This window comes from Thunnus thynnus, chromosome 2, assembly GCF_963924715.1.
Source record: "Thunnus thynnus chromosome 2, fThuThy2.1, whole genome shotgun sequence".
Classification (NCBI taxonomy): domain Eukaryota; kingdom Metazoa; phylum Chordata; class Actinopteri; order Scombriformes; family Scombridae; genus Thunnus; species Thunnus thynnus.
In genome coordinates, this window is record NC_089518.1 from 17,127,488 (window position 1) to 17,149,007 (window position 21,520).

Here is a 21,520-nt window from a genome sequence, read left to right on the forward strand (position 1 = left end):
CCTCTCAATGTTTGGGTTAGATTTATATTATATCTTAAGGTAACAACGGGCAGGACACAGCAGTGACACAGTATAGTAATAAAACACACAGTATAGTGGGGTTAGAAAACATTTAACATAATACCTTCACAAACCACAGATGAAATTTCTCTTCCCATATAATTCCATCATTGTCTTTTGTCATGTTCATAATATTACTTTAAATGCTCTAATTCACCTTGAAAACTGTTTGCTAACCACAAATTAGGACTGGAAAATGCAAAACCACCAAATTTATCCTTAATTTCTCTTTTTATATTGTCTTTTTTCACTGATGATTTTTTACATGTCAAATATTTTTCCATATTTAGCATTCTGTAATGAACCCAACCAAGTTCACACCTCACTAAAACAGTTTCAACACAAACTGAGCACTATAACCTTCATGAATGTAAGATATATTGCAGTACTGTTATATAGGACCTAAGCTAGATGCTATATCAACATTGGTAACAGGATGTAAGTTTATTGTTGGTGTGTCATTAATGTAGCAAACACCACTGGGCTTTTAGTTTTGTTATTACTCATTGGGTCTGTTCCAGACCGCAGGTTGAATAGGTATCTGGATAATTTTGACTCAAAATAACAGATACTTAAGTAAACTTGTTACTTGGAAAAAACTAGGGGATTTCCAAAACCAGGTCAATATCAGGTCGGCGTTAAGTCATGAGTGTAAAAGGAGAGCGGAGACATGTGAGGATCACACCAGGCACTGAACTCAAAAATTAATCCATTCATATGTCCTGATGCCACATATGAGGGAGTAAGGACTGAAATATTGTCACATTCTTTTAAATTTATCAACCATGTGATGAATGACAACTCATACTCATCTTGGTTGACACCAGCACACATGTAAGACTCATTTCTGTGAATAACTTATCAAGTGACAGGAAGTGTCAAGGGTGGCTGAGGATGAAGAAAAACGAGAACTTACACATGTCCAAAGATAACTTTCTGCCAAAAAGGTTTCCCTAAAGATTTGGGATTACACACTGTTCCAGCACCAAACAGAAAAATCTCTCAGCCATGCAGTAGTGTGCAGATGGGATGAGAAAACAATACATGTGTAGGTTATAGATGGTGTGCAGAAATTTTGGTGAAATTTGAACAAATATAGCAGATTTTTAATGAACTTTCAAAGACTTCTACACCAACAGTCAACAATCAGAACTGTGCCCATATTTGATGTACATTGTCTGGAAATTACATATCAGCTTTACACACCAGTTTTAATATTAAGGAAGGAATTCAAGATATAGCCTACTCCAAAAATGCAGTTATTAGCTTTATGAGTTATTCTGAGGAAAATCAGTTGATATTTTTACTGAATTTAGTTATGTTTAGTGTAGAGGCAATGACAAAAGGGAAAAGGGGTGGGCGACAGGCCTAAAATAGTGATATTTTGCAACATTTAGTTGATCCAAAAACTTCATATGTCAGAAAATCTCATCTACCACAATAAATATGCTGCTGTAGAGCTGCTGTTAGTGTGGTCAATATTTCACTGTCAGTTCTAATGTCTTCACTTGTTCCTTCCTTGTTCTTCTTCACTTCTACTCTTTACAAATCCTCCACTTCTTCCTTTTAGTGACACTGATACTTGATTGCTTCTAAGTTAAAAGGGGTTCTCCCCGTATCTTCCAGTAATATGCAGGTGCTTCTCAGATCAGGGACAGCAAACATTAGAGAGAAAAGACCGGAGTAGATTAATTGATCTGCAGCCATTAACAGTGCAAACAGACTAACATTTTGAAATGACTGTCTTTATCAGAATTAAAAAAAGACTTTAAGGCTTCTGTTGGTTCAATTATTGTCAAAAGAATAAATAGCTTGGGTAAATGTATCTAAATGAATGTACACAGCGTGCAGGTTTTTATTACAGTACATTCAAATACTGAATATATATATCTAACTGGTATTGCTTGTGAACGGACTGGAGAATGTACAGTACATTATACAGCCCATTCATCACTTGACAGGCTTGACAACTCAAATAAAAAAAAGGATGTACAATCATTCAAAAGCTTTCTGAATCATCTGGGAGCTTCTGTTTGCTCAGCTGTTGTTGACATTAACTTATCATCCAGCAATGTTGTTAATTTGCTTTAGTTCATTTGAGAATGGTCACATCACGAACCACAAACTTCTTTTGTATACACTGTATGTAAAAACAACAGAAAAAGTCCACTTGGCACATTAGCCTTTCTTTGTCTTTAGTCTTTAATCTTAACTTGGGACACATCTGGAAGTACAGCAGACTTGTTCTTCTGTGTTTTCTTTGGTCCTGAGTCACTGTCAAAGTCTTCATCATCATCTCCAAGGTCACCAAAATCATCATCATCATAATCATCATCACTGTCCAAGTTATCCGCGTCCTTCTTTCCTTGTCCACGTCCTTTCCTTTTCTGTTCTCCATCTTCTTCCTTCTCTGTGTTGTCCAGGTGTGAGTTAACTCTGCAAAGTGACATAAAAACAACATGAGGTGGTGTCAACGGCTATCTTTTTTTGTGCTCTTACAAGAGACAAGAAAAAAAACATTTATGTTCTGTTATCTTGTCATCAGGCAGATAAATAAATAATGAGAATAAATGCATACAATATGTGAGAGGGGAATTAAATGAAGATGTAAAGACTGAAGATAAAATGCTGTCAATCAGTCCAAAGTCAATTTAAAATAAATAAATAAATAAATAAAAAATGTTGTAATGTGTCTCATGTCCACAAGATGGCAGACTTGCAATAAAATTAACTGTTTGTGCTAGTCAGTCAGGAAAATTACAATCTTTTTTTCTTTTTACTTCATAATAAAAATAATAATATTTCCACCCAACCTATAGAAAATGAACACATGTACCATTGTGAATCATTTAATTCATATACGATTAGAAGAACAGCGTGGCCACACTAAGCAGAGAAAGATTTCCTCAACAGTAAGCAGAAAAGGTGAAAATGTGTGCAAGGTCAGAACGCAAAATGACTTAACATTCATTTGCACACACATATTTTTAATAATACAGCAGCGCTTACGGAATAACAATGTCCTCTTTCTTTCCACACTTGCAGCAGATGTCGAGCTGAAGAGAACAGGGCTTACAGATGATGTGATACGCATCCTTCACACTCTTCTGAGAACACTTGACACTGAAATATGAAAATATGCAAGCACACATCAATTTGCATACCAGAGACAAACTACAAACAGGCAGCTCTCTGTTGTTTGTTTCCCACAAAATAAAAACAGAAATAACAAATCCAAGAAGCAACACTTCACTGCACGTACACAACTGATGGACACACCTAAACATATTGTTCGGGCACCTCAGTTGAATGAGAAAGTGTGTCCAAACTTCTGACCTGTACTGTATGTCGCAGGGAAATTCATGCATGAGTCTGGTTTAAATTTACAGTGGCGTCTTTTAATCAAAGTCTGCCTCTTTGTTGGGAGTTCAAAGTATACTGTAACATTTCTTATGTCTTATACCTGACCAGTAGCTTCATGTAATAATTTATGATGGTATGAATCCGGGAAAAGTTGCAAATCTTGGCTGTTGTGAACCTGTAACTTGCTTAAATGAATGAATGCATTAACTAGTTTATTAGCATAATTATACTCCATGTTGATGTTGCTTTGATGATTAATCAGTTCAGCAGCAATTACTTTCTTCTTTACTGTGACAGATCAAATGAGTGGGGAGCTGGGGCTGGCTGATATGGATAAAATCAAATATCACAATATTTTTTGACCAAATACCTTGATATAAATCTTGTAGGGATGACTATTTGTGCTTTCACAAAATATTTACACAACGAGATTTTTGATAAATAATCATTAGTAATCAGTTCAGAAAATTACATCACTTTACTGTAATGCAGCCTTTAAACGCAAAATATGTCATTTCTGCCGCTAGGAGTCTCTCAATCAAAACAATAACAAAAGGCGGAGCGTGATGACGGTGTGAAGTAGCGTGGGATCATGGGAGTTGTTGTCTTTATTGTTGAACAACCAGTTTACCCAGGATTACTTCAGTGTCCATCATTCAGGATGTTTTTACCGGGAGCCAAATTATCTGCAGAGGTCTCCTCCTCTCCAAAACAAACAGGTCCGGTGATTAAAACAGGTAAAAACACTGAATGAAGCAGTTTCACATTAAAAATCAGTGATCTCCGACGCTGTTCCGTGGACACAGGACGTCCGGTAGGGGCTGCGAGCCGAGCTGCTGTAAACGTTTGCTTAGCTTGCTTCTCTGATAACTTAAGATACAGATGTTCAGCAGGTTTTTACCGTGGGCCGAATAATCCGCAGAGGTCTCCATCTCTCCAAAACAAACGTACACTGGGAATAAAACTGGTAAAAACAACTCGGGCTGCTAGCCGAGCTGCTGCTAACGTTTTCTCAGCTTGTTTCACTGATAATTTAAGATCCAGACGTCCAATGACTAAAATCCTTTATCAGGTTAAAAGATACAGTTAAAAATGACAAAGATCTAAAAGGTTTATCATAAAAATGTGGCTTGAAACTGAATAAAAGTTAATTTATGTCAATTTATTTATTCTTCTGGTGGGCAACCATAATACCGATGTATTATCTTGTGCAGGTATGCTCTTTGGTAGAGGGGGTATGACGCCATTGACAGGCGACCAAATGAAACAATTGATTAGCCTAATATTACTGATTTCTCTGGGTTTGAAAATTGTTGGAAACATTTGAGATAATGTAAGCACACAACTCAACAAAATACATAACATAGGTCTAGTTGTTTTTAGACATTTTAATGCAGAATAGTTACGTATTATAGTTTCAAAACCAGGAAAAGACTGCACTTATCACTCACATATCACAATATCCAAAATCTAACACCATATATCGTCTCATATCACGATATTGAAATAATATCAATATATAGCCCAGCCCTAGTGGGGATATTCATGAACAGAAATGGGAGTGCAGCTGCAATTAATTAATGGGTGTAAACCCAGGTGTACTCACCATTTTCGGGGTTGTGTTAGTGTCTTGTATTTGTTGTACTTGACTTTCCACTCAAGAATATCTTTACAGTGTTGGCAGAGCCCATCGTGGATTTTCGATTTTGCTTTCTATAATTGAGATCACATGAGCAGAAACATGATGATAAAACAACAGGTTGTGGCAGCATGGCTACTGACAAAAAATAGCTCTTTATTAACTGTGTGAAATATACAATGTAACTTTAATTTCAAAACTGCTGTCACGTAGTTGAGCCGTGTGCCTCAGCAGACTGACTACACATCACATCAAGGCGGTTCACGCACCTTTACTTGCACAGTCGCTCCGTATTTGTCGTTTTTGAAGGCGACGGTGTTTTGATGCTTCTGGGCTCGCGACCGAGATGCATTACCTTTCTGAGAACTCATCCTATTTTCTGATTTCTAGTTACACATGGTACATAGGTAGAAGACTCGGAACAACCATGCCAGAAGAAGCGCTAACCCGGAAAGAGATGAAACGTCATTGAGGTCAAAACACGAACCCTCCACTTTTTCTCAAAGATGGTTAAAATAAATAAAAATAAAAAACAATTCATTAGAATAAAAAATACACGTATTGCGCACACTGCTTCTGCATGAACAAATACCGTAAATAAAATTGTTATTATGTCAATGACGTCACCGGTTACTGATTGAAACGCCTTGATCGGTGCTGATTGGGACGTTGTCCCGAAATAGTAATCTCTGATTGGTTTTCCTAAACGTCAATCAAAATCATTAGTTCAATTCGCTAGTTGACAGGGGCCGCCCATAAATATCCACACGTTTTACGATTGGTCGACTCGTTTCAGCAACTTCTTCGCTATTGGTCCGTAAAGCGGCCAATCACCGCCTCTCCTTCCGCAGAAGCCAAGATAACAAGCTGAGTGATATTTTCACAACGAAAGCGGTGATGTTTCAGAGGCAAAGAGATACCGCTGTGAACAGTTTTGGCAAGCCACCACGGACGTGAGACAAGAATTTAGTTTCTTTTAGACCTTTATTGAATGTATCCATGTCGCTGTGCAGCTATATAGATGTTAACGTTTTGAATGAGTCGACCTCGTTATCATTCAGGACCATATGTTGAGAAAACCGAGCGGAAGAAAAAGAAACGACAGTTTGAGAGGCTGTCTGGACCTGGAGGACGAAGCAGTCAGCCTTATAGTAACTTACAACTGTGCTGCCAACAGGGATACACACACTCCAAGTGACATCGCCAACGCATAGCACACGGAACAGAGGATAATCTGGCCGAGGATAACCTTGTGAATCTCCTGGCGTCGAGAAGGAGATATATTAGTTGGCTTGGTGCGAAGATAACACCTGACTACGGCGACGTTTGCCAATACTGTCAGCTCAGAATAGATAGAAAAACAAAACAAACGTCCAGCCACCGTCCAGGTAATGTTACCGATCAGTTTTCTGCTCTGTTTTCATAAAAACACACACACACACAGGCACACTTGCATGTTTAGTATTGCTGACTTATTGGCTCATCACACTTGGAAATAAACTGTATCCAACCTTAACAAACCAGCTTGGAATCAATGTGATCTCCTTAAATACACTGCTGCCTTCACCACCATTTTATAGTAAATCGATGCGTGGCACCATTCTGTCTCCATGGCTGGGAGATTATGGACTATTTTGGGAAATATGGGAAGCAAATGTATGTATTTTACTGCTGTATGCTCCTTTAGGGTTGTGACAGCACCCTGCAGAAGTAGTATTCATAGATTACAAGTGGCTATAAAAAGCAGTCACTCTAAATTATCTCAGGTACACCCAGTTGTTTACATAAGTGGCAGGTAATTAAGCTGAATTAACGTCACCTGTGTGTACTCGAGATGTGACAAGTCTTAATATACCTGTACCTGGAGGGTCTAAAAGCTGGTTAGCCAGTTTTCTTTCACTTATCATAAAGCAATGGACGATTCCATTGAAAAACATGCATTATGAAGTTGTTGAAAAATACCACTCACAGGGATGATACACAACATTTTCAAGGCTTTGAATATTTCTCAAAGTATTGGCAATTATGAAAGATGGAAACAGCTGTAAGTCTGCTAAAGGTAGTTTTAAAAAGTGTCTGTTCATGACTACTGGTGAGGGAGGCCACCAAGAGTTCTCCTTTAGATTTACCACTTTCATAGATGAGATCAGAACCAGGCAACAGTAATCATTCATAGTCTTAAAGGGGAAAGCCAGTGTTGGAAAAAAACTCACATGATGGTTGGACTAGTGTTTGCCAGAATGCATGTGGAAGACTCTAAAATAAAGTGGAAAACAGCTCTATAGACCAGAAATTTCGCTTGCAGGTATAGGCCAGAAACACACTATTCCCACTTTGAGTGGACACACCATGCTGTTTGGATGCTCTTCTACAGCTTCACCTTGGAAGCTTGTAGGGGGTATAATGAAAGTAGCAAAATGCAGTTATAGCAAAAGAATAGCAATTTTGGGACAGCAATTCCTAATATTAAACCAAACCTGCACAGCAATGCCTTTTAACAGTCCTGGAGTGGCCACATCCAGCCCTCAATCTAATCAAGAATCTGTGGCAGGATTTAAAATGAGCTGTTTACTCACAGTTCCCATGAAACTTGTAAGAGCTTTAGCAGTTTAGTGACTAAAAAACGGAGAAAAGGTGCTTTGTATGGATGTGTGATGGTGGGAAATATAATCCACAGCACATTGTCATAATATGACATAATGATCCATTTCTCCCTACTCAAAAAGGCTTGTGTAGTTATGCCAGGTCAAATTACAAAGTGGTTGCTAAAGAAATATGATGAATGAGAATAAATCGTTGCATTCCTGGAGGACATTTTATCATCTTGACCAACCAGTTTTGGTGTCACCAAAAAGATGCTCTGTTGACATCTCCAGTACTGGCTGCTGCAATTCAAAGACACCTGGAATATCTAAAGGTTTGCCTTGGGTGGGGGTCCAGCTGCAGGGTAGAAGAGGGAAACCCTTTTAAGTCAATACTGTCTGAGTGGTTGTGGAGCCTCGAGGCAGGCGGGGAACAAACACTCATCAGGGTCAGGGCTATATCTTTTTTATTATCCCGGCTGGAGAGGGCCATGCGTTCCGGAGAGGGGAATTGATAGTGTTTTTTAAAAAAGGCAGCAGCCTGGCTTTTGTCCGCAGTCCCGGAAAACCCCTGCTTTTTCACTTTACAAAAGACAAGTGAATGCTTAGAGAGAACATCATTCAAGAGTGCTGTGGCATGCATCTGCTCTTGTGGTGTTTTCCGTGTGATGAATCTGCTAGTGTGGCAAATTTGTGTTTCACTTGTTTTAGAGAGCCCAGATGCTCTTTTGAGAAGACTATTTCTGTTCTCTCACTCACTCTCAGCTCTCAAAAGCAATATCTACAGTTGTGACATGGATTTATGTCTCTATTTTAACCATTCTCACTCTCTTATCGCAGTGTTTTAAGGATGAACCACTTATCCCTCAGCGAGCTATGTTGCCTGTTCTGCTGTCCACCGTGCCCCAGCAAGATAGCCTCAAAGCTGGCCTTCCTGCCACCAGAGCCTACTTACAGCCTCATGTGCGACGAGAGCGGCAGCCGATGGACGCTTCACCTCTCAGAGCGTGCTGACTGGCAGTACTCGGCCCGCGAGAAGGACGCCATCGAGTGTTTCATGACGCGCACCTCGAGAGGGAACCGGATTGCCTGCATGTTTGTCCGCTGCTCACCCAACGCCCGTTACACACTACTATTCTCCCACGGAAACGCAGTGGACTTGGGCCAGATGAGTAGCTTCTACATCGGCCTGGGTTCACGGATCAACTGCAACGTTTTCTCCTACGACTACTCGGGTTACGGGGCCAGTTCTGGGAAGCCCTCAGAGAAGAACTTGTACGCTGATGTCGACGCCGCCTGGCAGGCACTCCGGTCACGGTAAGAAGAGATGATGATGATGATGAGGATGAGGATGGATGGATGGATGGAGGGGAGATGAGAGAACTTGTACATAGATGTTGGCAAAGCCTGTAGAGTGATTGATCTGTAGAGATAAATGCGCTGAAATTAGAGTAACCGAAAAGCACATAGACCCTGATATTGATTTACTTTGGAGTGGAGATATGAGCCTCTCAAGTGTAGCTCCTCTGTGTGAGGCACTCAGTGACAGCAGGAATACTTGAAGTCAGATAAAACGTAAATGGTGATGTAGATCAGGCTTGACAACCACCAAGCTTCGTTAACTGAGTTACGCTTATCAAATACATTGCATAATTGTAGTTTTTATGTAATCAAGTTTGTTAAAATTGGGGAAGAGGAAGTAACTCAACACAGATGTAAATAGGTGAAAATAAAAATTGTGTAAACCTTCCCGGACGATGTGTTACAATAATTTCAGTGGCTTTATAGTGTAGCAGGTTAACTCAGGCCTGTCGTAATTTTTCGTCTACATCTTATAAGCCATAAATTAAACTGTCAGCTGTGTAAACAGTCAGAAAAGATTCATATTAATAGCAGCTCCCCATTCATGTCATTCTGGTTGACAGCTTTGCATCGGTAGCAAGAGATGATGTTATGAATAAAAACAATGGGCCAGTGTTCTTGTTTTTTCAAGCTGTGCACGTCCACAGCTACGAAGACGTTTCACTCGGTGCCAAATTAAATGGGGGACCGCTGAAATAAAAGCAGATGTGATACAAAATCAGAAAAAAACCACGCTCATTTGATCGTTAGACTTGAGAAATGATAGCAAGGTAGATGAACTAAATCAGAAACACAGAGAAACAGGAAAAGTGAGAGTGAGAAGATGAAGCGAAGAGTCTACAGAAGGAGCTGGGCGGATGGATGAATAGATCGGACCTGATAAAATCATGGGTGGAGATGACGAAGAATGGTAGTTTAGTAGGCAAGACATGATGCTCCTGTGGGCGATAACGAGGGAGCGTGGTTTCTAGGACTATGCTGGCCGACCATGTGTAGGTGTGAGTGGGTGCTCCGCTGCATCTTATTGCTCTGTAGGCTATGAATAGACTAAAAATCAGTTCACTGATACATTTATCGTCTTCCGCTGATTGGTTATCAGTATCTGTGATTTTTGAGCTGACACACCTTCAGATTACTGTAGTTATGTATTTAGTTTTGTAGTGAACAGCTATTAAGTACTTCAATTTGGTGGTGTCTGCATTAAGTAACCTGTTTTTATAGGGCTGTAATGACAATGAAATAAGTCGATACCTGGGCTTATCAGTGGTTAAACATTGCCGTCTAACCACTGATACCAACTGTCTAAAGGAATATTTCTACAGCATTTTAATTCATATTGTTGAAAAAATGGATTTAGAGTAAACTCATAGAAAACATATGTTCTTATTCTACCTCCATGATATACCAAAATCTATAAAATTAAAAGAAATGACAACAAAAAAGACAGCATGGGTGGATAGATGTTGCGTCTTTGAAAAATCCCTTAGTCCTTTCTCCCAAATAAGGGGGAAGGACCACAGGATCAGCAAAGTTCACCAGTCTGTCCAACACCATCTCCCTCACTTCCTTCCATACATGTATCAGAACCTTTGCTGTATCGACTTCCACACTCTCGTCATCTCCTTCTATTGTCCTTTGTAACTTGCCTCTTTCTATTTGTATTTCTATTTGTCTTCTGAGCTGGTTGCTAGAGGGGCATCTATATCGGGGGTCCCGCAAACCCGTAATACATTCACATACAGTACTCTGCTGACATTTAAGGCACTTTTAGATGTTTAAATTCTGCAGCATGACATCAACCCCAAACATACAGCCAGACTCATAAAGAACTTCTGCAGTGACAAGAAGAATACAGAGTCCTAATCTCAACACCATCAAGTCAGTCTGGGGTTACATGAACAGCAACAGAGACAACCTGTCTGCCAAGTATCTTGACAAAGGTTTTTTTCAGTTTATCACACTTCCTATGAAGTTAACTGATAAATAAAAACTATTCATTGCATTATGTTTGAAAGCATACTTGGTTTCAGTGCCTAAAACATGTGCACAGTACTGTATGTATGCGAGACACATGCGCTACACACCTATTCTGACAGGACAGGATTTGGATGGGGAGTGGAAGGTGTGTCTGTGTGTGTGTGTGTGTGTGTGTGTGAGAGAGAGAGAGAGAGAGAGAGAAAATAATGTGTCCATCATGTTTGTGCCCTTTTGTTTATGTAGATGAGGGGAAAATAAAAGTTCATCCAGTAGGCCTGGTTGTTTTTGTATACTTCCTGCTGGAAGACAAACAAATGACTAGGAGGAGGAGGAGAGAGGGGGTAATATCAGCTCAAGGCAAATTAAAAAGGCTGGACAAGAAGAGCCAAAGTACTGTGAATCAATCACAAGGAGAAGTAGGCTCGTAGCATGGAGTGCTCCTCCTGTGTCAGCGCTGACGTGGGTGTAAACTCTCTCTGTGGTAAATGCAAGTGTTGCATTGCAGAAATGTAAAAGTGGTGATAGAGAACATCGATGGGACCGCTGGTAACAAAATGTTAATGTTCCTGTGTCAGCACTATTTCCAGTTTATAGAATATACCAGTTGGTCTTCTTTTTAAATAAGGAAGCTGGCAAGTTAAACAGGAAACTCTTGATCATAAAGGTACTGCATACAGGAAATAGGCCACTGCTGTGAAGAAGAACCAGCTTTTCTTGGGATCAGACATTGTCTACGTGCATTTGTATGCAGGATCCAGGACATTCCTTCGCTTCAGCGTTTTAAACCTTAATGCGTCTTGTGTTTTAATGCTTCATCGCCACGCTGCCACACAAACAGTTTTGTCAAAGCTTCAAGTTAGTTGTTGGATCTGAAAGGACAGCAGACCAAAGCATATGACAGGCCTTCAGGACAGCATGAAACCCTTCTCCTTTTTTTTTTTTTCTTTCCATAACGTCACCACACTTCTCAAATGCAAATGGACTGCAGTGTGTGTTTGGCTACTGTGTTCTGCTCTTGTTTTTTCTCATTTTATTCTACTTTTCCAGCTTTTTTTTTTTTTTTTTTGGATACACCAAGGAATCTCCTGCACCCACATAGTCGTGACCACCAGTGTAGAATATTAGTTTAGAAATCTCATTTAATCTGAGCTGTGCAGAACATCCGCTTTATCAAATTATGCTTGGTGATTTGTGTGCGGGCCAGGTCATTGGTAACAGCAAATGCAAAACCTTACTGTTAGCTGTTTTAATGTTAGCTTAGGCATATAGTTTTGATAAAAATTTTTGCATGTGCATGTTTGAGACAAGTTCCCCTGACTCACGTCTTGTTTGTCTGGGTAAGTGAAATTTGAATAACAGCACTAAGATCATAGTCCAGCTCCATACGGCACTACCTAATTTGCTCAGGCAAGCGTAACCTTTACACTTAGATCAGGGGTGAAACTGAAGCCTCTGCGTTCGTAATAGCTATAACACGCACTTCTGCTTCTGTTTATCAAAAGAAGCAGAGCAGGTATCGGCCCTACATCAGTCTCAGACTGTGTATCAGGTGCCTTTTGTAGGTTAATCTCAGGGGATACCTCTTCAGAATCAAACAAGAGGCTTCCAGGAACGGGGAAATAACTTGATATTGAAGAAGCCTCAACATGTGTGCATGCTGTATGTCCCGTGCCTTGTGGTCTCATGGTTATCAGCCCCTCAGCGAAGTTAGACTGAGTTCCCTCTGGCTGTCACAGTAAAGACGTTGTTCCTCGTTCGCAATGCCTTGTTATGTGTTTACACAGTTGTAATTATACAGGCGTCTATCAGTCTTAATGTCACTGTCCAGGATCAGGTCAGGAGATACCGAGGCAATGCGAGGTTTTAGGATTTTGTTTCTGCAGATGATTCATCTTAGCAAAGTCAACTTATTTGTGAATGTCTGATCCGAGTCTGAATCTCAACCTGTGGTGACGTTTACTTTCGGGAACCTCATCCCACTCAGTCCTTAGTGAGAGAGCTCAGAAGAATAAATGTCAGAATGATGGTGATCGGAGATCTCAAAAGAAAACTGCTTGATGTTAGACTGTACCTCGACAGAAATCCAGGCAATTGGAGACACCACAATATAGACACTTGCAATAAATTGAACTGACAGAGTATCACAGGGTTCAAAAAGGACTTTCAGCAATATTATGTAATGACATGATATGGCTGCTTTTATGGCACACAAGGCACTTTGGAGATGGGGCCAGGCACAGGGATATCTTGCTCTGGACATTTTATTTATCCTACTCATACCCAGAAATAGAAAATGATAAAGATAAGACCACAAGTTTGTTCTCAAAGTCCATTTTGCATACTTGTTTTGGTCTAACCAAATGATAAATGTAAAGTTTGTGGCTGGGATACATCAATCACCAGTAACAGTCTCTTTTTCCTTTGTTGCCACGTCCGTGCCACTTTATCTTTCCGTGAGAGCTCTGTCTCTCCAGTTATATACTATATCAATGTCCCTGCTGTCAGAATTATCAACACTAGCTTCTTATGTTTGCCACTCATCAAACTTTTTTAGTTGGTGATACTCTGCTAAAGTCTCCAAACACCTGACATAGTATCAGCTCAACACAGAGAGAATGAAATTAAGGATGTTTCATCAACCATTCAGGGATAATTGTCAAAATTTTTAAAAAAAAGAAACTCATGGCTCATTCATGGACACAAAATAACAAGCTCAGAGGGATTTATTAACAGAAAATGTGAAAGTAACCTCATTAACTGTTCTTTGAATATTTAGTTTCCTTCCACACTTGGCCTCTTTTTGTATGTGGTTAATCTTTTAATTCAGAACCTACACAGCTTAGTAAAAAAAAAATAAGGGCCCTTGTATCATGTATTATCTGCCTTTTTGACTCAGCTGTCTGTACCAAATTCATAATTGTGTGATAGAGGGAGCAGTCTTTTGACCTTGCTGAACATGAATCAACTAGATTGTGTTTATCACATCAAAAGGTCTCCCTGCACGGCCTCGCATTAGTCGGCAGCCTACATCCCCTCGTGCAAGTCTCTCATGTTAGATCAGACGCACAGCCTGAAGAAGAGAGAGGCCCTCGCATCTCTCTCTCACTCTCTCTCTCTGCTTGTAGTGCTGTCTGTGTCTCTCTGTATTTTTTTTTTCTGATTATTTGACATTTTGAGCACACCAGATCTTGTTTTTTTTTTTTTTTTCTGCTTCTGTTGCTGTTTTTCAATCTCTTTTTTCCCCTTATGATTCAGCTGATAGAAAGTTCACCCTCTCTTGAGTGTTGACACACTTGCGTAGGATGCTTTCGCTTTATTCCATAGTCATATGACAGCAGGCAACCACCTGTTTGACTACTGTCTATCCAGAGCTGCTCAGCCTGGCACGCAGACACACACACGCTCCTCCCGCGTTCTTTTGTTGAGGCACGGTGGATGAGGCACTCCCTTCACCTGAGCAGGGAGTGGGTCATATGATTCACTTAATGTGAGTCAGCATACCACGGATTACACATACTGACAGGGGGGATGTGTCAGGTGTGCGTGTCTGTGTGTGTGTGTCTGTGTGTGTGTGTGTGTGTGTCTTGGACAGAGTTTCACTGTATCATTTTCTTTGCCCTCTGCGATGGAGGCGGGCCAGCAGTCAATCCTGCAAGTCTAATATTGAGTGGTAGCCTAGCAACCGATTTCCAATGAGCTTTCAGACCAAGGTCTTCCCACACTGCAGCCAATAAAAACAAACGGGGAATACTCACTTCCTGGTCAATCATCATATTGATCCAAATCAGAACGCCATCCTTCAACTCAGGTGTTCAATGATGAAGAGAACTTCTCTCAAACATGGACAATCCATCATGTATATGAATTGTGTACTTTACTCGACTCGAAATATCTGTAGACAAAGGCTGCAGTGTCTGTTGGGTGGAGCGCCATCGCTCACCTGATTGCCCTCTTTAGCACAGAACAACAGGAACAGAGCTTAGTAGCATTTGCAGATCATATACTGTAATTATTGTCCTCATATCTTAATATTAAATTCACTTTTACTCGCTTTTTTAATGCGTGTAAGCATCGAGTAACAAATACACTCTTAAGACAAATCTTAATGGACAAACATAGAATGGAAAGAAATGAGTAATAGGCGCTAAACAAAATAACAGATCATTGAAGGCTTCAGTGAAGGATCCCCCGCTGTAGTGCAGATGGTACACTAATCTGTGCAAAATGCCTGTACATATGTTCAGGATATCTTCAAATATCTATTAGTCATAGTGAGTGCTATGGGATGAGAATATTTTTGGTCTTCGGGGAGCAAGAGGTGGGCAGCCAAGAGGGAGCGAGAGACAGAATAGGGGAAGGAGGGAGGATGTGATGCATAATAGATTGGATTTGTGTCAGGAGACTAAATTGATGAAGGTTTGGGGGGAGGGGTGTAACCATGGAGCATGGCTGGCAATGGCTCGGCGAGGTCTATTCAAGCTGAAATGCAAAGGAGCAAATTGTAGGCTTGTGGTAGCCGGTCCGGGGGGTGGGGGGGGGGTTGGTCGTAGTGCCGTTTAAACATGAGTGCAGCTGTAGATCTGTGCTGCAGTTGTCTTCCTCCTTTGCATGGCCTTCTCTGGATGTGTGAGAGGAAAAAGCCACAATGATCTTCCAACAGTGCCAAGAGAACACAGTGGGAAAGTGCTTAGAGTGACCTTGTCATATTCATCGAGTTTCTATGTGTGTCCTCAAGCTGAACACTCCCACTTGCCCAGTTGCTCTGGATAATAACATCGGTTGTGTGCTATAAGACAACCACGCCAATGTATGTTTGGGGAAATCATGTCATGTCACCTGATGGATCAGCCTGTCAAATGGTTTCAATTTACCCTCCCTGCATAAGCCTCATATTGTTGTGACATCCATGTGGTGAGGTGTTTATGTGTCTCAGGATTGGTCAGGCTTTAGTGGCCTGATATAGTGAAGAACATTGACTAGATAAGCATAAGTTAAAGGTGATAACAGATAACATTACACTGATAAAAATATTCATAACAGTAAACAAGTGATAATCTGTAGTGACGAGAGCTCCAATCTGTGACTCTTGTTAACAGGTGACAGCCAGGAGCGTTACAGTGCTCTGTTGAGCAAATTAAACACTCTGAATGTATAATGATCGAATGCTGCCTGTGAGCAGTAAAAGGAAAGTAAACAACCAAACAGCCCCCTAACCAAGCAATTTACTGTCATCTCTCCTGGGAGGAGTTCATATTGAAACATCTATGCCTAAACCAACAAAATGGCAGTCATCTCTCAGACTGCTTTACTTGTTCTGGTCTTTGTCTGTCTACCTCTCAGCAGAGTTCACTGCTCCCAACAGCAGGAAGTGAGATGGATTTTATCGAACGTCCCCTGTTCTTAAGCTGAGTTAGCACCTAATTTACCTGTTACTTTTAGCTGAGCCTAAACCTTGTTATTCAGACTTCACTTTACAAAAAAGCCAAAGAGGAGTCAGTAACTTTTTCTTTCATACTTTTATATGTTTTTGTCAAATTAACACAAAAACATATAAAAGTAGGATTGAAATTATCTGCTCGTCATCAGGGAAGTGGATAATTGTTGGGATGAAGTGTTTCTACCTCTCTCTGCCTGTTTTCTAGACACTTTTGAAGCTCTACAAATGAATTCTGCATTCACATCAATTAGGCTTTGTTCTATGGCACCTTTTTGAAATTTCACAGTATATGGTATATTTATCTGCAAATAAAATGTTTGAATCAGTTTTTTGGGGAGTTTTTTTTTCAATGCTGTTGGGCCACATCAGAAAGGACAAAGGTGTCACTTTTGAAACAGTTTGTAAAAAGACTTGAGATTTTGGCCTCACCCCCTCTGTTCTTCACCTCCCTCGAACAGCTACATTATTTTGTTTAATGAGAGATAAGCTTTCAGCCCATGAAAGCTGTGTGTATTATATTCAGTCAACCTTGAGAGTTAATGGTGCTGTTAACACAGCATCACCCAAACGTCTGCGGTAACACTTTCCCATGCCATGCCAGTATTTTCACCCCTATTTATACTCTGCGAAGGCCAACTGACACACCAACGGTAAACAAGTCCTATATTCCTACTAATGACATCTGTTAGCAAGACTGCGCCTGCGTGTGTACATTTCCATACTCCGTCTGAAGTCGATGTGCCTGTGCATATGTTAAGTCTTTTGGCACTTTATAGTAGCAGGCCTACATTACTGCATAGTACTTCTGCATAGGTTGTGTGTGTTGTTCCAAATTATAATAATCCATCTCAGTTGGATGTGTCAGACTTCAGGTGCTCATGTATTGTTCATCACTGTGTATTATAAGACTGCAGCGGCAGAGGCTTTAATGTTAGGCCTGTAATGTTAGTGTTCCTAATTTTAATAATAGCGTACAGAGGTTTTGTCAGGCTGGTTGTAGCTGTTTACTATACACTATCCAGCAGTACAGTGGTAGAGACAGTGATGCAGTGTTCTCAGACTAGGTTTCAGGTCGTCAGCTGACTAGCTGCTTGCTAGAGTGGGTCACGTTCTCTATAATCAGCTGTGGAATGTCTTCCCTTTTTATTCCTCTCTCTCTCTCCGTTTCTCCCTCACTCTCAATCTAGTATCAGTGTCTCTTCTGCTCTCTTTCTGCTCATTTTGCTCTCGTTCCCCTCCTCCCCTTTTGGAGTCACGGTACTCCAGTGGGGGGTCTTCTATTAGACTGCTTTGAAAAGTGAGAACCTCGCCCGTATCGCATCTTTGTGCTTGTTTCAGGAGGCCGTACAATCACTGAGTCAGGCAGGATGTTTCATCCGATAATAGAGAATGAGTAAGTCTCAGTGAGCACACAGGTTTGTGTTTGCTTATAGAACAGCGTGTAGGGGAAATGAGAGAATGACTGGACACTAATTAACAGTGTGAATGTACTATGTGATGGGTAAAAAGCAGAACTGGACCATCGTGATTAAAGCGAGCAGCCGGTTTGTGCTTTTACTATGAAAATCACATTTCAACCTTTCCTCTTTCAATTTTGCCAGCCAAGCTGCTCTTTATCATTATCAAAAAGGCCAACCTGGACGCCTGCCAGCGTCTGGTAGAGCAAACAGATTATCTAAATATGGGTGGATACTAGTAGTGTAAACATCTTGTTCCTGATCACCGAAAATGTGATATTCACACATTCTGTGTCTCTCTCTCGCAGGTATGGCATTCGGCCAGAGAACGTGATCGTGTACGGTCAGAGCATTGGCACCGTGCCCTCGGTGGACCTGGCTTCTCGCTATGAGAGCGCCGCAGTCGTCCTCCACTCCCCGCTCACCTCTGGCATGAGAGTGGCCTTCCCTGACACCAAGAAGACCTACTGCTTTGACGCCTTCCCAAAGTGAGTGCACTGTACAGACAGATGGCATGTGTGAAGGCCAGGCTAAATGTATCACATATTGCATTCGCTGAAAGGCACACAGCCTCCCTGCACAAATAAACAGAGTACACATGCTTTTAAAATACAGCACTGTATGAATGAACTTGCATCAAGGAAAAAAACACACACACACAAAACTTGTAAAAATGGTCCATAAATTTAGATGTCAAATCAATTCCAAGTGTTTTTTTTTTCTTATTGAGTCACAGCCCTTAAAAAAAAATAAAAAAAAATAGACTCAGTAGCTCCCTCTGGTGGGAGTTGGCGAACTAGTTCTTGGTGAATTTTAATTGATGGGGTTTATAATTACAGCACTCATTTATTTTTCCTCTTTTATCTTCACGTGTTTCCCTACATAACCCGTCGTTTCCTTCTCTCCTCCAAAGCATCGACAAGATTTCGAAGGTGACGTCACCGGTGCTGGTTATCCACGGTACAGAGGACGAGGTCATCGACTTCTCCCACGGCCTGGCGCTGTACGAACGTTGCCAGCGCCCCGTGGAGCCGCTCTGGGTGGAGGGGGCCGGACACAATGACGTGGAGCTCTATGGACAGTACCTGGAGAGACTCAAACAGTTCGTCGCACATGAGCTGGTCAACTTGTAGAGGAGCTGGGGGGAAGGGGTGGAGAGGGAGGAAGAGAAGAAAGCATTGGTTTGTCAGGAGAGGCTGGATAATGGACAGGGGGTGCAGTTTTCTTTTTTTTTCATGAAGTGATGCAGGTGGTGTTTGTCTGTGTAGTACTGAAGTTTTGGTGGCAGGATTCTCTCATTATCACCTCTCCCCCCTCTCCTTGGAGCTCCAGTTCGCCCAGGACGAGAGCCTGTCAGTACCGTCCACTCCACATGCTGCAGCTGTGAACTTATTAAAAAAAAAAAAAACACCCATCTTTTGGAAACCCATTGTTTTGTTTTTGCTATTAGATTTTCTTTTTTTTTTTATCACGTTGCACAGTGCTTCAGTGTGTGAATGCAAGAGAAAGTAGACAACATACTATGTACAACCTGTGTATGAGAGAGCGTGTGTGAGTATGTGTGTCATATTTTTGCTGCCTTTTGAGAAGGACGTGGTCCACTGTTCTTAAGGGGGACCTCTGATCGGCCCTCGAAGCTTTTGAGGTTCAGAGAAACAGCCTTGCTTTAAACTGGACTGGACCAAAGTGGACCAGACTCTCTCTCCAACCCAGCTGAACTCCATCTGACTTTGAGGTCAGGTTTGGTCCTCCACACTGCAGTCACCATGAGTTTATTTTTGTTTGTTTGTTTATTATATTTTTATATATTATACATGATATTTGCACGTATCAGCTGTCACTGAAGAACTCAAGACAAACTGACTTATTATCTAGCTGTGCCAGTGTTGCCAAATGTTTAGTATAATATATTACAGAGACTTAGACTCACAAAGAAGTGTACTTTGTACAAATAAGACCCAGAAACATCTCCGAACCTCTGACAGCTGTATCCGCTCTCTACTTCTTTGTTTAGTCTTACAATTTGATGTTACAATCCGCAAGATTATGATGCAAGATGGAGCTCAGTCAGCGGCTCATGTAGCCAGTTGAAGGGCTGAAGCTTTACACCGTTGAGAAATTACGTGAGGGTGTCGTTGCCACATAAAACATTTCCACAGTTCTTACTTCTGAGTTTACCTTCAACTGTGGTTACTTTAAGATCAGTATCACTAAGCTGTTTATGATGATGAACTTGATGTTTTCAGGCAAACTACCATAAATGCTGGACGGTTTTATGGACACAATATCAGACCCCTCTCTGAAAATAACAAGTATTCGCCTTGATATAGTAACTGTTCTGAAGCCCAGTTTTGACAGTGTTATTTCTGTCTTTTGGGTCTGAAGATATTGAGTTAAATAATCTAATATAGTTATTATTACAGATCTTGCTTATGTACTTGGATCAGATCTTTCTTGATGTATCTTTTTATATGATAAAAATGTAACTACTGTTTGTGCTCTGATCAAGACTTATACCACTAATGCCAATCAGGACTGAACGGTGAACATGATTAACGCGGTCCGTGTTAATATGTTTTCAGTTCAGTGAGTTGAAAAAATAAAAATAAAAATGTTTTGTTTTTGAGTTATTTAAAAGCAGTTTTGTTTTCTTTAGTATCTTTGAGCTGAGAATGAACAGACACCACTCACAACATGTGTACAGGGACAACGGGTTGTGTCAGCATACATTGCTCAGCATTTTAAGGCCTCCATCCCTGGCTGAGTGTTTCTCTTTTGTTTTTGTCTTAACTTGATCTTTCTGTCTGCATGGTATTTCTGGATCCGTTGTTGTTTTGTTGATTTGCCCTTTAAATGCTGAGTGAGGCAAAACAAAGCATTAACCAGCTGCACTTTTATTGTACTGATGACTCCATTAAGTTTCTTTCATAACCCTGAAAAGCAAATGTCAAAGTGCTACTGCATGCCACATACGGCTAGTTTCTCTTTTATTTTTGGCCAATATAACAGACAGAATTGCATAAGAAATCTCAATGAATCACTTTTACTATAGGTATTTTAAATACCTTTTATTACACTTGAGCCTGTGTTCACATAAGGGGTCTAATAATGTTAAGTGACAATTGACCAATAAGCCAATGGGTGCTACAGTAAACCTTCAGGTCTGATTACTTACAGGTTGAGAGGAAGCAATGCTCGTTTGTCAAACTGACCAAGATCCATCAGGATTGGTAGCTGTTGTTTGTCAGGTGATTGTATTTTGTCATGGAAAACTACTTTTTTTTTCACAACTCATTTCTGTCTTAAAAACAAAGTTATTCTTTCTTTCATTTTCACTTTGTAAATACTATTTGTACTGGACATGATGTTATTTTTATTTGTCTTTCACAAGCTTTTGTCATCATCTCTCAACTCTAGTTCTTTAACTCTTGATATGACAACTGTTAGACCAAGGTAGGCCATCATTTTGGCTTTTCAGATGACCTTTATAATGGTCACCTTGACTAATGTCATCTCTGATTTGATTAGATTTTTTTGTACAGCATATTTCAATACAGAAGGAACTTATATGTAATAACAATATTAATATAGTAATTCAAATGTCGATAGAGAAAATAAAAATGGTATTTGAGAAGCAACTCAA

At 40.5% G+C, this 21,520-nt stretch overlaps 2 protein-coding genes across 2 annotated transcripts; one reads left to right on the forward strand and one right to left on the reverse strand.

Annotated features, from left to right (window-relative positions):
- Window positions 1-1,885: 1,885 nt before the first annotated feature.
- Window positions 1,886-5,554, reverse strand: c2h9orf85 (chromosome 2 C9orf85 homolog). Its single transcript, XM_067607083.1, has 4 exons — window positions 5,332-5,554; window positions 5,030-5,136; window positions 3,070-3,183; window positions 1,886-2,496 (listed from the first exon to the last, which is right to left on the reverse strand). The coding sequence occupies exons 1-4, from the start codon at window positions 5,431-5,433 to the stop codon at window positions 2,256-2,258; spliced, it is 564 nt and encodes a 187-aa protein (XP_067463184.1). The 5' UTR covers window positions 5,434-5,554; the 3' UTR covers window positions 1,886-2,255.
- A 341-nt stretch (window positions 5,555-5,895) lies between these two features.
- Window positions 5,896-21,520, forward strand: abhd17b (abhydrolase domain containing 17B, depalmitoylase). The gene is made up of 4 exons (XM_067607075.1): window positions 5,896-6,450; window positions 8,485-8,961; window positions 18,186-18,365; window positions 18,791-21,520. Exons 2-4 carry the CDS (start codon window positions 8,495-8,497, stop codon window positions 19,008-19,010), a joined length of 867 nt encoding a protein of 288 aa, XP_067463176.1. The 5' UTR covers window positions 5,896-6,450; window positions 8,485-8,494; the 3' UTR covers window positions 19,011-21,520.